This window comes from Notolabrus celidotus, chromosome 11 (genome assembly GCF_009762535.1).
Source record: "Notolabrus celidotus isolate fNotCel1 chromosome 11, fNotCel1.pri, whole genome shotgun sequence".
In the NCBI taxonomy this organism is placed as follows: Eukaryota; Metazoa; Chordata; class Actinopteri; order Labriformes; family Labridae; genus Notolabrus; species Notolabrus celidotus.
Genome location: NC_048282.1, coordinates 3,771,297 through 3,787,153, shown reverse-complemented (window position 1 = coordinate 3,787,153; position 15,857 = coordinate 3,771,297). Strand labels below are relative to the sequence as shown.

General features: G+C 41.8%; 1 protein-coding gene across 1 annotated transcript in view; it reads right to left on the bottom strand.

The window, feature by feature from the left end:
- The window catches only part of ifrd2 (interferon-related developmental regulator 2), a 24,935-nt gene extending 9,171 nt beyond the window's left edge, over positions 1 to 15,764 (bottom strand). Inside the window, exons 1-5 of the mRNA XM_034696024.1 lie at positions 15,258 to 15,764; positions 4,919 to 5,035; positions 2,844 to 2,928; positions 2,568 to 2,692; positions 2,300 to 2,457 (exon numbers count right to left, since the gene is read on the bottom strand). Coding sequence (XP_034551915.1) covers positions 2,300 to 2,457; positions 2,568 to 2,692; positions 2,844 to 2,928; positions 4,919 to 5,035; positions 15,258 to 15,300 — 528 coding nt within the window. The 5' untranslated portion in view covers positions 15,301 to 15,764. The remainder of the gene's footprint in view (positions 1 to 2,299; positions 2,458 to 2,567; positions 2,693 to 2,843; positions 2,929 to 4,918; positions 5,036 to 15,257) is intronic.
- Between the last annotated feature and the right edge of the window lie 93 nt (positions 15,765 to 15,857).

The following is a 15,857-nucleotide window of genomic DNA, read 5'->3' as shown; positions in this document are numbered from 1 at the left end:
TTACGCTACCAAATAAATGAGCAGACGCAATGATTACTAATGTTATTATGATTCAGATAATACTCAGAAACTTTCATTCTATGTCTTCTTGGTCTGTGTTTGTTCCTTACCCTGATAGTCCAAAAAGACATTGGGCCTCATTCACTAATAAATGCATAGAAATGTTCTTACTCAGGTTAACAAGAAATGGTTTGATATTAAAGTGGACACAAAAAAAAGACAAGCAGAACAGAAAAGAAGGAAGGAAACTGGAGGAGAACAAGAACCACCTGATCTGACAGCTCAGGATTAAAGAATGGCTGTGATTATTGGAAACACCTCCATGTTAGGAATATGTTCCCCAAATGAGGGATAAAGTGATGAGATTCAACCGTGACCTAATGGTCATTTTTCATGTTTTTGTAACTAGTGCAAATCAGTCAAAAACAAACATGCCTTGGTAGTCTTCGCCACACTCCTCCATCATGTTCTGACGGTCTCTGAAGATGCGTTCTCTTCTTAAAGCTGGGGTTGGTAATCAGATTTAGATCCACTTTTTGTTATACTGGTTAAAATGATCTTTATGTCCTGATGGTAACATAATGGTAACATAAATACATAATGTGTTCTTAAAAAAGAGTGAAGAAAAGCTGCTATCTACAGCCGGAGTAAACCTGGGAAAACACCAACCAATCACCGTTTTTTGGGTGCCAAAATTTTAAACCATTCAAATCCCGTCCTGTCGTTCTGCCCGCCTCCTGCGCGTACATTTCCCCGGCGTTCACTCCGAGTCCCTGTCTCCTGCCTCTGCTTCCCCTGACTCTATTTACTGCCCCTCTCGCTCGACCTCGGGCCTGTCCCCTCTGACCCGATGAGGTGCTTTGCTCAGGACTGTAGTCCGGATCAGAGTCTAAAAAGCTCTCACCACGGGGGCTCTGACAAGCAGAAGAATTAATGACATTTAGTAAGTCCTACAGAAATGTAGATGTATTGCAGCGTCTGTCCGGATGCTGTAGGGATGACGAGCTGATTGGTGAACACGTTGATCTTTAATAACCGGTCACTGTCGGCTGTGATCACTCCAACCAACAAAACAACAATCAATGTTTGAATGAATGAAGAACTTCTCCTCTTGTTTCTCCTCTCTCCAGCTCGCACACTCTCTACACCTCTCCTGATGCCTTCACTGACTGTCAACACTGTAGGAATTAAGAACATCTACACTGAGCACGTTTAACAAACAGTAGAGCTGTTACAGTATTATATGTGTTATAACTTTTCTCCTGATATCGTGTCACCAGTACAACTGGATAATGCTAGCATGACAGTTGTGAGTGCTAACAGCAGCCATGTTTGTTTGTGTTTTTAACTTTCACTATGAGAATGTTTTGGAGGAGCTCCGAGGGGAGGTGGGGAATGGTTAGACGGAGTCATGAGGAAATGCTACATTCAAATTCATGCTAGTTTTCCGAGACTACCAACCCCAGCTTTAATGCACGGGCTGCAATGTCTTCCAGCAAGGCTAGATCTGCCATAGTTTACCTGCTTAGACATGAACTATAATCAATTTTGTTCACTGCATGCCCTTAAATAGGCTCAATCAACTGGTTTTGGCAACAGATGCGCTAATTCATGGCACTGTTGGTGGGAGTGGTCGAGATTTAATTAACATAAAAAATGTGACATTTTAATATGTACACACTGTTAGTGAGTGAATGAGGCCCTATGTCACAGTGATATGGTGCGAGTGTATAGCATAGAAATGCTATGAATACTGTTTACAAAAGGACAGCTAAAGTATACAACAAGTGCTGTTGTTGAGTGTCTTGAAACACATCTGATATGAATGAGTGAGACATATATAACAACATCAAACTATTAGGGAACATTCTTACTTCAAACTGGACTTGCTCATAATCACAACCAGAGAATTAGTGACTTTTTTGAGTGGAATTTTCCTTTAATATGGTTAATGGTTTGTTTTAAACTATGGCTAAAACAAAGCTTCACTTGATTATCAAACAAAATGAAGAGGAAGTGAATGCAGCAGCTGGATTGGAACTATTCTTAAAGATATGTTGCTCATTAAACCTGGACTGAACAAAAGTTCTTCCTCTGCGACTCTAAATGTAATGTTGCTGACTGTGTTCACTCTTGTTGACTCAGCCATTAATCATTCATTCAGTATATCAAAGTCCACGTGGAAGTCATTCTTCTTTTGCTCTCTCTGCCTTTTTATCTCATGTTTCCTCTCCCACAATTTGCAGCTGGAGATGAATCCGTTTTCAATCTGTTGTAAGAGTTTAATGTGATGACTCACGCTCTGCCGGGCTGCTATGCTGGCTGTGTTGTCCATAAGGATGGCGGTGAGGATGGGACGAAGCATCTTGAAGCCCTCCTCTGCCTCATCTCCGCCCCCCAGCTGGATACAGAGCAGAGTGAAGAGTGTGGCGGACGCTGCCTGCTCTTCTCCGCTGCCTACAGGGAGCAAACGTTTCGTTTTTAGTGACTGCTGTCATGTAGACCACTGTGGTGAACAGGTCTGTTTCTCCATCACACATTCAACAAACAGACACCGGTTTGTTTACCTTTCTTCAGGCTTCTCTCCAGACAGTCGCTGACAGTGAGGCGTCTTTCAGTCAGGAAGTCGTAGAGCAGTCTGGAGGAGAAGGCCTGACGCAACGACTCCAGACCTGCTAAACGTGTCTTTGTGCTGAGAGAAACAGATACATGATACATTATTAGCTTTGATAGAAACAACAATGTTATTTCAGATTCACTTTCTTTTGTCTTCCTGTTATATTTCTGACATTCCCTTTATTAATCATTAATAAAAACTAGACTTTACAGGAATGAAAACTCACCTTTTATCCATCAGGTTGTCTATACACTGCTTCAGCTTGTCTTCTGTCTCCTCCTGGGCAGTCTGCTCATCCACCTGCTCACCTCCTGTTAACCAACACACAGAGGATTCTTTTAAAAGGACCAAACTTTAAAGGTTTAGCTTAGGGGGGGAAGAAAAGTCAAGGAGCTCATCTGAGTTTGAACAACTCCAAACTAACATACAGCCTGTTGGCTGCATTTATTGCTGTGGGCAATATAAACTGTACCTCAGCTGTTCTCCAATGCAAAACTGAACTGGGTTGCACCGGTTCAAACTTGGCCTAGTTTAAAACATAACTTCTCAATTAGGATGGAGTTAACACACTACTTAAATTTTAGAGATGGTAGATGGTAGAGCACGAGGTGAGACAGCTTCAACTTCAGCAGAACTTACATCCTTAATAATCTTACACTCAGCTCTGAGTAGGCTTAAAGTCCTCTGCAAAGCGCCGGTTGTAACAGCCCATCAGTTTGCAAGACAGTCCAGCTGCAGACCTCCACTCTTGCAAGCTCCACTCTGAGATCCCCTCCACCATCAAAAGGAAGTGACGTCAGGATTAAGCCGGCTGAGAGTTGAGGTCTGCACCTGGACCCCCTTATTCTGTGTTTTGATGACCTTGGTTAACCTGATTCCTCAATAGTGTTCCATTGAAAAAACAAAGTATAAAATGCACGTCATCAATAACACAATATAAATTGGTGGGCACCTCTGTTTGGTGTAATGATCCTGATCGTTTTCATTTCCTCCAGAGAGACACAATTGTTTGACTTGCACTCCAGTCCTCTCACAACCTCTGTGTTTACATTCATTGTTGTTTTAAAACAGGGATAGAGGTAGGATCAATTCAAGGTTTAAAGATTCACAGCAATATGATTCACTTCATATTATATGCAACACATGAAGGTGAAATATGTTCATTTAAGTCCGTTTCATGACTTGACTATTTTACGGTTATTTAGTTATTATTTTGATATGATGGTGATTAAAGTGATTCACACAGTCCAAAGCTAATTGTCTTATGCTACGATATCTAAACGTTCAAGACGTTGTTTTACGTTAGGCAGGCATATTTCATCGTGTGACTTCTGTCCGACGATAGAGGAGGAGGAACTGGAGGTGGAGGAGCCTTTCAGATGGCTGAGACCGCAAAGGAGGATTAGATTTACGTCACTTCCGTCCTACGATGGAGGGGAGCTTCTGGTTCACGTTGGAGGAGCCGTTAAGCGGGCTGAGAGTGGAGGTCTGCAGCTGGACCCCTCTCTCAGTTTGAAAGATGTGATATCTCTGAAGTTTCTGCCTGTTAAAGGAAGTTTGTCCTTGCCACTGTAACTTGCTAAATGCTGCAAAGTGCTCTGCTCATGGTGGATTAAGATGAGGTCAGACTGAGTCCTGTCTGTCAGATGGGATTGGATCTGATCCTGTCTTGATGTTGGGTCTTTGTTAAAGCTGGGGTTGGCAGTCTCGGAAAACTAGCATGAATTTGAATGTAGCATTTCCTCAGGACTCCTCCCCTCCTCCCTCAGAGCTCCTCCAAAACGACTTTTTAGACTCTGATCCGGAGTACAGTCCTGAGCAAAGCACCTAATCTGGCCAGAGGGGACAGGCCCAAGGTTGAGCGAGAGGGGCAGTAAATAGAGGCAGGGGAAGCAGAGGCAGGGGACCGGGAGTGAACGCCGGGGAAATGTACGCGCAGGAGGCGGGCAGAACAGCAGGACGGGATTTGAATGGTTTAAAATTTTGGCACCCAAAAAAGGCTGATTGGTTGGTGTTTTCCCAGGTTTACTCCGGCTGTAGATAGCAGCTTTTCTTCCTTCTTTTTTAAGAACACATTATGTATTGATTGCCATCAGGACATAAAGATCATTTTAACCAGTATAACAAAAAGTGGATCTAAATCTGATTACCAACCCCAGCTTTAATGCTGCTGCTCTGTTTGGAAAAAGTCTGAGGAGAATATTTGTTGTGATTTGGCGCTGTACTGATAAAGATTGATTGTTAATCAGAGCTGATGCAACGGGCCGCCTGTATTCCTATTGTGAGTATGTATGTACAAACCTGTGCCCTCGTCCATCACAGAGGCGGTTTCACTGGTGCTGCTGTAGTGGCTGAGAACATCCGACGTCATCTCGTCATCGCTGCCACCCATCTCTCCTTTCACCCCATTTTTAATACCTAGAGATGAAAAAACAGATACAAAAATCATAAGACAGGTAGAACAAAGTATGAAGTAGCTTGTAAAAGAAGGACAGGTGTTGATATATTTATATGAGAACAGGTATGGTGAGAAGGGAAACTTTGCTAACAGCTGCAGGCAGTTGGCATGTCAGAGTATTAAAAGAACTACAGTGAGAAGGATGCAATGGATCAGAAATGAATTAAGAGTTAGTCAGAAACAACAGCTTCTTCTTCCCTCTATTGTCTAAAGTGTTGCAGAGTTCTGCATCATATGCTTCAGCAGGAGGTGGATGTAATAGTAGACACACCTTACATTAGAATACCATCTGTTTGCATGTAAGGTTATTAACCTGGAGGGTCATGTCAGGTACTTTTTAAACCAGCAGCAGGTTATTTTATGACCTTTTAAATAGCAAAGAGTCTAAAAATGTTCAGCTAAAGGACATAAATATAAATACGCATAAATTGACCCTAATTTAGAGAGCGTCAGTAACGCAGGGGTGACTGATGATATGTTTAGGGAAGCTGACTGTAGACTTACTCTGCTCAGCTGTCTCTCTTTGTCAGTAACTCAACACCAGCAGTTCTTCTCATCCTCTCACACACACACACTTACACACTCAGACCCTCACACAGGGATCAATGGGACTTAAATATAACTTCTAGCTTGGGTACCGTCATGTGTGTTGCGCTGCTTTTATGTTCAAGTGAAGACAGACATGTACGGCCAGTTCTCTGATATACCACATGCATCATTCTCACACACACAGTGACGTTCTCTTAAGTCATCCTGCGTCATCCTTTGTTTAATGCACACAGAGGGTAATAGTGTTTAACGTTTCAACACTGCTCTGCTGTGTGTGAGGAGGATCGGGGCGGTTAGTCACACCAGGTCTGAACAGAACAGGCTAAGCTAAGCTAGCTCTCAGATTCCTGCTGGCTCAGGACTTTCAACTGTTGGTGGGATTACTGGAGACCAGAGCGGCCATTCATTTATTCTTTTGCTCAGTATGTACGATCCAGAATGGTCAGACGGTGTGTGCACGCACGGGTGTGGGTGAACCGGGTCGATCAGGGCAGTTAGGGGTAACACTGAGGTCACTGTATAGTTGCAGATGCTTTAGTAGCGTACAGTCACATTTTAAAGCTCTGGCAGCACATTTTCTAATATCATTCAGCTTTTCAACCTGAGATAAGGTCATGTGAGAATGTAAGAGGAGAATTCAGACATAGATGGATCCAGAGCTTTATCCAAGATCAGAATGTGCAACCTGAGTGAACTTTTAAGACTTTTACTAGGAACAAAGTGAACCACAAGGTCTCATCCTTCAATAAACAAACAGTTTAGGACCTTTAAAGTCAAAGTCAGTTTTTTTAACAGACACTGATTGACGTGGATTCTGAGACTGAAGCAGATCTGCTGCGGTCTTTGGCTCATCTGTTTCTCTCCCTTAACGTTTGGACCCATGATGACTGAAGGATTTCATCCAGTTAAAGCCCCAGTGAGGAGATTTTTCAAGCCAAAATACTACCAAAGTTCCATAATCACTGGCATTTATTTGGTGATTATTCGTATTCAAGCAGAAACGTGAAGTTGAGACAACAATGATAAATAGGGATGGGCAATGATTTTAGAATATTTGTTCACTTTATAAAAATTGAAGATTTACTTTAAATATTTTCTCATTTTAAAAGTACAATGTTTCATCATTATACCGGTGCCTGGTTGTAATACAGTATTCCCTCCAGACGGTGGCTACAGAGCGTCTTAAAGCTGCATTCTAACTGCATTAAGTAACAGAAGAAGAAGAATGCTAACTGCATTAAATAGCAAAAGAAGAAGAAAACATGAGCGACAGTCGCTGTGATTTTCTCCATTTATGAATCTCACACTACTACACATGTATTTCCAGAGACTGAGCATGGCTGTAAAATGTAAACACACACACCACACTGTGTCACAGAAACACAGACAGGTTTTACTTCCTGTTTGCTTTGATTCACAGCCGCCGTAGAGTGAAACTTCAAAGGACACACAGCGTCTTGTGACGTTACGCTGTAGGGCGGAGCTTGTTACAGTGGCTTCACAGGCTCTGGCTGCACAATGGCGGCGCCCAGGAGCGGGATTTTTTGGCTTCAGAACCGTACAACGAGAAGAGGCGGAGCAACGCTGTCCATTTTTAATTAACAGTCTATGATCCCTTCCCATGATGAGTTATGTTTTTTTAGTCCAGTTAAAGCCCCAGTGAGGATATTTTTCAAGCCAAAATACTATTCCATAATCACTGGCATTTATTTTGTGATTATTCGTATTTGAGCAGGCACTCGAGTGGCGTGTGTGTTTACATTTTACAGCCATGCTGTCTCTGGAGTCTTCTCCATTTTTGAATCTCACCTCTACACACAGCTGTCCCTAATGTTTTCTTCTTCTCTTGTTACTTAATGTGGTTAGCAAACAGCTCTAAGACGCTCTTTAGCCACCGTCTGGCAGGAATGTCATATTACAACCAGGCACCGGTAAAAACGATGAAAAACTTTACTCTTAAAATGAAGAATGAAAATATTCACATCAAGTCTTCGATTTTGAATAAGTGAACGAATATTCAAGCGTTCGAAAATCATGTTCCATCCCTAATTTTAAACACCTGTTACCACTTTGAGGTAACAGGTGTAACCTGGGACTTCCCCCAGATCTGAATCACTGAATCAAGGATGACCTGTTGACTCCAGGCCTGGCTCCGCTCATCATGACTTTGGTTTGTTGTTGTAGTTAAGTGAAATACGATCTGGTGATAACACAGAGTGTTTTATTCTGAAAATTAACCGGATGTTTTCATTTTGTTTTGGTGCCTGACTTCCTGTCCCGCTCCATCTGCTCTGTTGAGATTGATGCGTTGTGCTCAGGCATCCTGCAAACCTAGAAGTCTTGTGTATCTGATCCGGAGGACTCTGACCTGCCAGATCAGAGACGCAGCTGGAACGCGACGGAGCGGATCCAGTGGAAGTTAACACATTGACTAGAATAGAAACCTATCAGAACTGGTGCTGTGACGGATCAGAGACAGTGAGTGACAGTCACAGTGAGTGATCAAATTTACTGTTAAAGAGAAAGTAGAAGGAATTTTTGGGGTCAGAAAACACGACTAAGACACATACAGGAGAAAATCAGCAAAGATGTTAAAGGTACAGGCGTCAAAATTGACACAAACAGAAAATTCCTTACGGGAGCTTTAAATTATGAACTGTGACCTATTACATGATGTGGTATACATCTCATATATAATCTTGTGTTTCAGCATTTAAAGACCAACCTGTCTACAGCTCAGGTGAGACCGCCTCTCTGATGCAATACTGTGTTTACCCTGACAGAGCAGCCTGAGGCCTCTCACGCCCCATAAGCTACTGTTCACACCAGATAGAACACAATGCAGGCCTGTATCAGTCGGCAACTTTCCAGCCTTCATCCTTGAACCACAGGCTACTCCCAAGCACCAACACACACACACACGTGCATGCAGACACACACAGCTACACACCTTCCCACGCTGCCCTGCCCACACACAGCACAGTTATGGTGTGTGAGCTCACGTGTCATCTCCACTTTATGCTTACATAGCGATCGCTAACACAGCTTCAGCAGTCAGTCACTCTCAGAGGAAGGGAGCTCTGCAGATGGACGAAGTGTGACTCTGAGCCAATGGGGGGGCTTCGAGTCCTCCGGCCATGGCAAGTTATGAGGAGCTTAAAATACTGGACTAAATTAACATGACCTGTCTCCAGGAATAGTGCTGAGCTTTCATCAGGCATGAACGATGCCCTCACAGTGACAAAAGATCTGCAACCATTTCATCATTGATTCTAATTACAATTTATGCTTGTCATTCGTATTGAATCTAATAAATAAATAAATACATTCATAAATAAATATATAGGTAATGAATAAATAAATAGATAAATAAATAATTAATTAAATAAATAGATGGATAAATAAATAGATATATACATACATAAATAATTAAATAGATAGATGAATAGATAAATAAATAAATATATAAATAAATATATAAATAAATAGATAGATAAATAAATGAATGATTGAATAATTTGATTCATTTATAAATAAAAAGTAGATAGATAAATTAACAAACATAAATAAATAAATACATAGATAGATCAATTAATTAGTAAATAGATATATAAATAAATGTATTAAAATTGTAGATTGGGATTTGTAAAATATATAAAAAAGGAATTTCTAAATTATTGAAACTTCATTTTTAAAGGCATCACAAATACATGAACTCGCGACAGCAGTGAGGCATCGTGGGGATTAAAAGCTGCCGCTCATCATGCTGTGTGGTGATTTGAAAACAATGTCAAGACTGTCCCACTGATGACTTTACTTATAGGGGAGAGATAAAGAGTGACTTTAGAAATCAATGACTGTCAGGTAAGACCAGAGGCAGGAGGGTTGAAGAGGTCTCAACCAAATTGATGGCACAACCCTCCTTTTAGTTATTTTTTACACTTTCTGTGCATTGCCAGGAAAATAACTAGCAGTTGGGCTACATAGCCGAATCTGGGGCATCTCCCTCCAGGGGGTTAATGAGTTTCACCTATGGAAGCAGTTTTTATCATTGTCATGGTGGATCTCCAGGTTTCATGAGTGAGGACGTGGAGGGAGGGAGTAAAGTAGACCGGAGATAGTGCAGAAACTGTACCTGTTAATTATTGTCTGAAAGGTGTTGTGCAGATATGAGCCACTTGATGTGTTTGACTTGGATAGTGCACTAAGAGGAGATGTTTTCTAATTTAACTACACCTGAATTACAATTTCACACTCAAGGATGACAAATAAGATCGAGATGAACTTCAATTTAAGTCATGTTTGTGTTTTAAGCAGCCATCAGTTTCAGCTTCATAGTAGTGAGTTAGGAGAGTGTCATGTATGGGGACTGGAGGGACTGAGCTGCAAGACCACTAGAAGGGTACAGCAAAGTAAGCTGGTCACAGGGCTCCAGGTTAGGAGAGATTTTTTAATATTGAATATTTAATTTTTTATATCCGCGAATTAATTACAAGTAAAGTCAATGTAAAGATGCAAATAGACCCCAGTAGTGGTCTGGCAGCGAAAATTGGGCGACACAAATTGGTGATTCGCGAGAGTTGAAATATCTGAACTCCAGGGAATCCAACGTGCCGCGATAGCCAATCAGTGTGCAGATCACCCGGTGACGTGTCGTGAGGTGTGACGTATGGACCAGCAGAGATTCACTCATCTTTAATATAAGGGACACTTTGATTCTATCTCTGTGCAGCTTCCCCAAACTCTGTGACTCTACCTGTTTTTATGGGATCAGGAACAAACAGGAGCTCACTGTGAGGACAGAGAGGGAGGAGGATGATCTGCTGAGTTGTGAAAAAAAAACCTGTCACTTGAATCCTGCTATGGGTTGTAGTAGGAATTTAGCTCCGCCCCTTTAGCATAACTGGCTTCCCCATTCAATGTCCGCGAGCTCAACCTTGTTTGATGACAACAGACTAGTGTCGTGTGGGAACCCCCCCCAATCCCTCTCGAGCTAAATGTGTGTTCCAATTAATCCTTATGAAAAAACATTTGATTGCAAGGCTATTCTGTTGAGAAATAACCAACGTGTATGAAATGAGCAGAAACTGGGGCCTTTTTTGGTGCATCAGTACCTCCAATGTAATTATTAATTCTGGAGCCCTGAGTCAAATCAATAAGAGGCAGCCGAGTCAGGGAGGTGTGAGAGGGGATACAAACACTGTGAGTCTAACATAAGAGCGGTCGTGGGGTTTACTTCATGCACTGTAATGTGGTTCAAAGAGCGTCTGGACAAGCCTTGAGTAGGACACAAACCTGAGGCCAGGGGTCAAGGGTCAGAGGAGTTACCTTTCAGCGCTTTAGCCGACAGCTGAAGCTGAAGAACCTCCTGACGAAGAGAGCCTGGTGGTGACGATTGGACGGACAAGTCAGTGGATGTATGAAAATGAAGGGGGGTGAGACGTGGGAGGAGTGGTGGACGGATTTTAAAAATGAATGAATGGATGAATGATGATATAAAGGTTGTATGCAGACATGAACATGATGGAGAAGAACAGATCAGAAGTGAGCACAGTTTTTCAGAAGATTTGCAGAATACACTTCATAAAACTGCACATCTGAGAAGCCTTGACATGTTTAGAAAAGATGTGAACTAGGGATGTAAGGATATATCACAGGACAGTAAAAAATCCATACAAATAAGGGTGGATTAAAATCCATTCAACAACACTTGTATCTGGATATTATTTTTAAAGAGTAGAAGGCGCTATCTGCATTATACTCCGCTTGTTCAACATCATGAAGTCTCTTGCGCTGCTCTCTCGTCACTCGCTGAGTGGAGGTGTTTTAACTTTAAAGCATGTTTCAGAATCAGCTGACTGCACACTGCGGGGACGCTCAAATGGGGGCTGCAGCTGAGTGACAAGTCTCCACGAGCGCTTTTTTTCTCCACCGCTGGACTGATTCTGACCCGGTTGCGCTCCCGGCTGACACCTGACCACGTTCACATGCTTATTTTTCTCAATAAGAACGAGAAAACTGGACACTGAGTCTGAAATGTGATTGTGTTCAGTTGTCCTGTTGCAGTAAATCCACATGTTGTAGTCTGAGTCTTCACTCTATGACCATGAGTCCACAGAGATTATTTATAAGCTGCTCCACACGTTGATATTCAGTGTGTTAACATTTTGAACACCTCTAAATGATCCGTAGCTGTTTAATACCGTCAGTAATATATAGGGCCCTATAAAATCCACTTTATTTTGTTCCAAAATTGCGTTTTTTCCGTTTGAATTTTTTAGAATTCAGTTTTTTTACCCTTTACACTTATTTTACCACCATATAGTTTGTGCCCTTTGTGTCAGTGAATAAAATGTCAGTTAATGAAATGCAAAAATCCTAAAATGTATTGATGCAACACAACATTGCACAATTTTGCCCAGTATTTCAAGTCAAAACATAATGTTATAACTAGGGGTGCAACGGATCAAAAAACTCACGGTTCGGATCGGATCACGGTTTTGAGTCACGGATCGGATCATTTTTCGGATCAGCAAAAAAAAAAAAGAAGACAAGACAAATATAACTTTGTCCCTCTATTTATTTTGTAAAACACTTTGCCCATTAAATAAAAACAACATTCAACTCAAAATGTACTGCTTGTGCAAAGCACCCTATCTGTGGGCCCAGTCCTGCCTCATTCACTGCATTTCATGGCATGGCAAGTGAAGGAGCAGAGGAACTTCTAAAGTTTCATTCTATTCTTCTTTCAATCGCTGATTTTCACCGTCCACTTTTCTTTGAGCTATAAACTTGGAACACACCGTTTTCGTGCATTCTAGGGTCCTACAGCTGGCAAAGTGCCAATATGTGAACTGCTCCATAAACGAAAGTGAAAGTTAAAAATTGCACTGGCAGCATTGGACTCTAAGTGACCCAGTAACAGCCTGTCTGCGTATCGTTGGTATGGAGAAAAGTCCCGGTAAACACGGGGTGACCCGACCAAAACACAGAGTGAAGGAATAACAGTTCGAGGACCACATATAGGCGGCCGGGTGCGGCCCACGTATTGACGGCCTCTGGTCTAGAGGGTGCGCAACGGAATTTCATAACGTGGCTCAAGCACATTCAGTATTCACTGTATTTCACAGCGAAACCAAAATGCTCCCATACATGTGACTTAAGTGATGCAGGAGGTTTTTTCAAGTTCCTCTACTCCTTCACTTACCATGACTACCGCTGCGCCTGACGAGTGAGTGTGGATTGAACATGCAGTCATCACGTGAACACGCGCAACTTTCTTCATCAACCGATCCACGGACCACGTCCGTGCCAAACCGTGGAGAGGCATCCGTACGGATCACGGATCAACAATGATCCGTTGCACCACTAGTTATAACAATAATGTACCAATAAGTGCTATAAGTACAAAGTGCTTAGCATTTTACATGGTTTCAAGTAAAAGAAATAACTGAATGTAATTCATTTTTTTCCTCTGTTTTTCCACATGGCTTTTGGACAACAAGTGGTCATCACATGTATTTTTATGTTTCCAGTCAACAGCATTTCAGTCACATTATGTTAATTTCCACGATATTTCGCATTTATTAGTAGATTCTGTTTTTATTGTCCAATTCTGTGATTCTGTCAACGTGGAAATCATAGGGCCCTAAATACAAACTGTGTCCTGAAGGAACATTTGATTTAGAGGAAAAAACGCATTTTTCATTATTTTTGACATGGAAAACTTTTACGTTTTTTTAATGATGAAACGATAACTGATCATTAACATTTCCAAAGATCGATCACGGAAAATACTTGAATTTACATAGCTAATTTAAAGAGATTGACCTTATTTCTTTTAATATTTAATACTTTCATTTGAGAATCGTTCACTTTCCATTTCTCAATAATTGTTCTGAAAGTTTTCAACAAGGTATTTTTGTACGGTCATTTTAGTTTTTTTGCAAATTGCAGAAAAAAAGTGTGCAGTGTTTTTATTTGAGTTACAACCATAGACTGTATATATAATGAACAGCGTCCCTCCGCCTTTTGTACGGTTTTGAAGCCAAAATATCCCGTTCCAGAACGCTGCCATCTTGTACATTTTCTGCAGCCAGTCTGCACAGTAGGGAATTTCTGTGTTGCCACAGTAACAAGCTCCGCCCTACAGCATTGCGTCCCGAGGTCCTACGGAGTTTCCCTCTACAGCAGCTGTCAATCAAAGCAAACCCGGATGTAAAACCCTGTTTTTTAACCTCTGATGACTAACGAAAAAGAAACTTTTCAGATAAAAGAGGCCTTGAACACAAAACAGTCAAATAATAACTACATGTCACCACAGCATACGGATGTGAGAAACATCCTTACCACGTGTATTCATTTTTAAAGTTTGACTGCAGCCCCATTCAAATGAATGGGGGAGACAGAGTTTTCGACCTATACTGCAGCCAGCCACTAGGTGGAGCAGTTTTTGTGGCAGCCTCACTTCGAGCCGGGCGAGATGACCATTTTATATACAGTCTATGGTTACAATACACCTTAAAAATGAAAAAGGATAACTTTGTTTAAGAAATATATGAGAAAATATATATATTGCAACTGTCCATATCTGAGAATTGAAATAAAATAATAGTTATTTATATTTTGAGTTGAATCCAGTTTTCTTGAAAATGGTTAGAGTAATTATTATAACTATTATTATCATTATTATTATTATAATGTATGTTGTATATGTGTGTATATATGTGTGTATGTGTATATCTTATTATTTTTAGCATTATTATTTTTGTTATGTTAAGACTTTGTCAATTACAAGGGTTTAACACATTTGTCAAATTCTGTCAGAAAATTTCTAATAAACAAAGTTCTTAAAAAAAGAAAATAAATGAAAATCGTGAGTGAATCTCATCGTGAACCAAAAATCGGGATTTAAATCGAATCGTGGGTTGAGTGTATCCTTACATCCCTAATGTGAACACTAGGATTAAGCTGGGATTGATCAACCACATAGCTGATCTTACAGAAAAGTGTTAGTGTGGATTCAGGCAGTGGCACGTGTTTGCTTCCCAGTAACGTCACTCCATAAACGTGAGGGGGGTCTAACACCCCTGCAGGCACATGCAGAGTCCGCACCACTACTGTACATTGATGAAAACGTGCAGCAGCCTGTGACTGAGGAGCAACTTCAGTGCATGCAAATACACTCAATACATGTGTATACACTGAAACTTGTTGCACTTGTTGCAGGGGTTGTCTTGTGAGCACAGGTCTCACCTGCAAAGCATGGCACTGAGCATTGCTGCTAAAAATAACACACCGTTAACCTTAACCCTATAAGTAGAGCTACAGATAGCCCTGGTCCTGGGAGCTGGCAGGAGAGGTGGTGCACTGTAGAATGCATTGATGATAGTAGCTTCAGCATAACTCCAGCCTCTATGCTGAGCAGCAGCACTAACAGAAGCCACATGGTGACAGAGAGAAGGCTGCAGTGTAATTAAATATCAGGCAACTACAGTAGCAGGAACAACAAGCTGCTGTTAACGTTTAAGCTGCATGCTTTGAGCTAAAGGTGTGGCTATCGTGGACTACATTACTTCTGGTTCCTGCCATGCTGTCTGCTGTGTTAGCTTCGCCGCCAGTAGTGCTTCTTACCCGGCTTGCTGGAGCCACGTTTCCCCTTCTTGCTCCGAGGCATCTTTGATCCACAACAGACCACAGAGCTAGCAGAGGTTAGCTAGCTGGAGTCAGCCTGCTTTAACCGTCAAACAGGACCCTCACAGATATGACAGTTCTTTGTGAAGGCAGCAGAAGCAGTGGAAGATTGGATGTCTCCGTAGTTTGTCTTGATAACAGTCTCTAAAGGTCCCAGAGTTTGTTCTGTCCCACTTTGGTTAGCGTCCTTCACGAACCACCACGTTCCACCAGCTGCCCGCTCTCTGGGATAAACCGGTTCCCTGGTGCCGAGAAGAGCCTTTTCCTGTCAGGTTTCAACAAGTATTATCTACAGTTATCCCCGGGTAATCTATATTTTATACTAGGTTGAGACAGTAAGTCTTTTCCAAAGTGTTTTGGGCGGAGTTTCGAGCACGCTGCTGTCGCTATGTCCACCATCTTCCCTCAGTAACGACTGAGCAGACCGGGGAGCTGCACCGGGGCTTCACTGCGGCTGCGCGCCTGCTGCAGGCAGATGTGTCGTGGGCGGGGCTTAACAAGGAAACAGTCTTATTACTGCTCCTCTGCTGCATTCATATA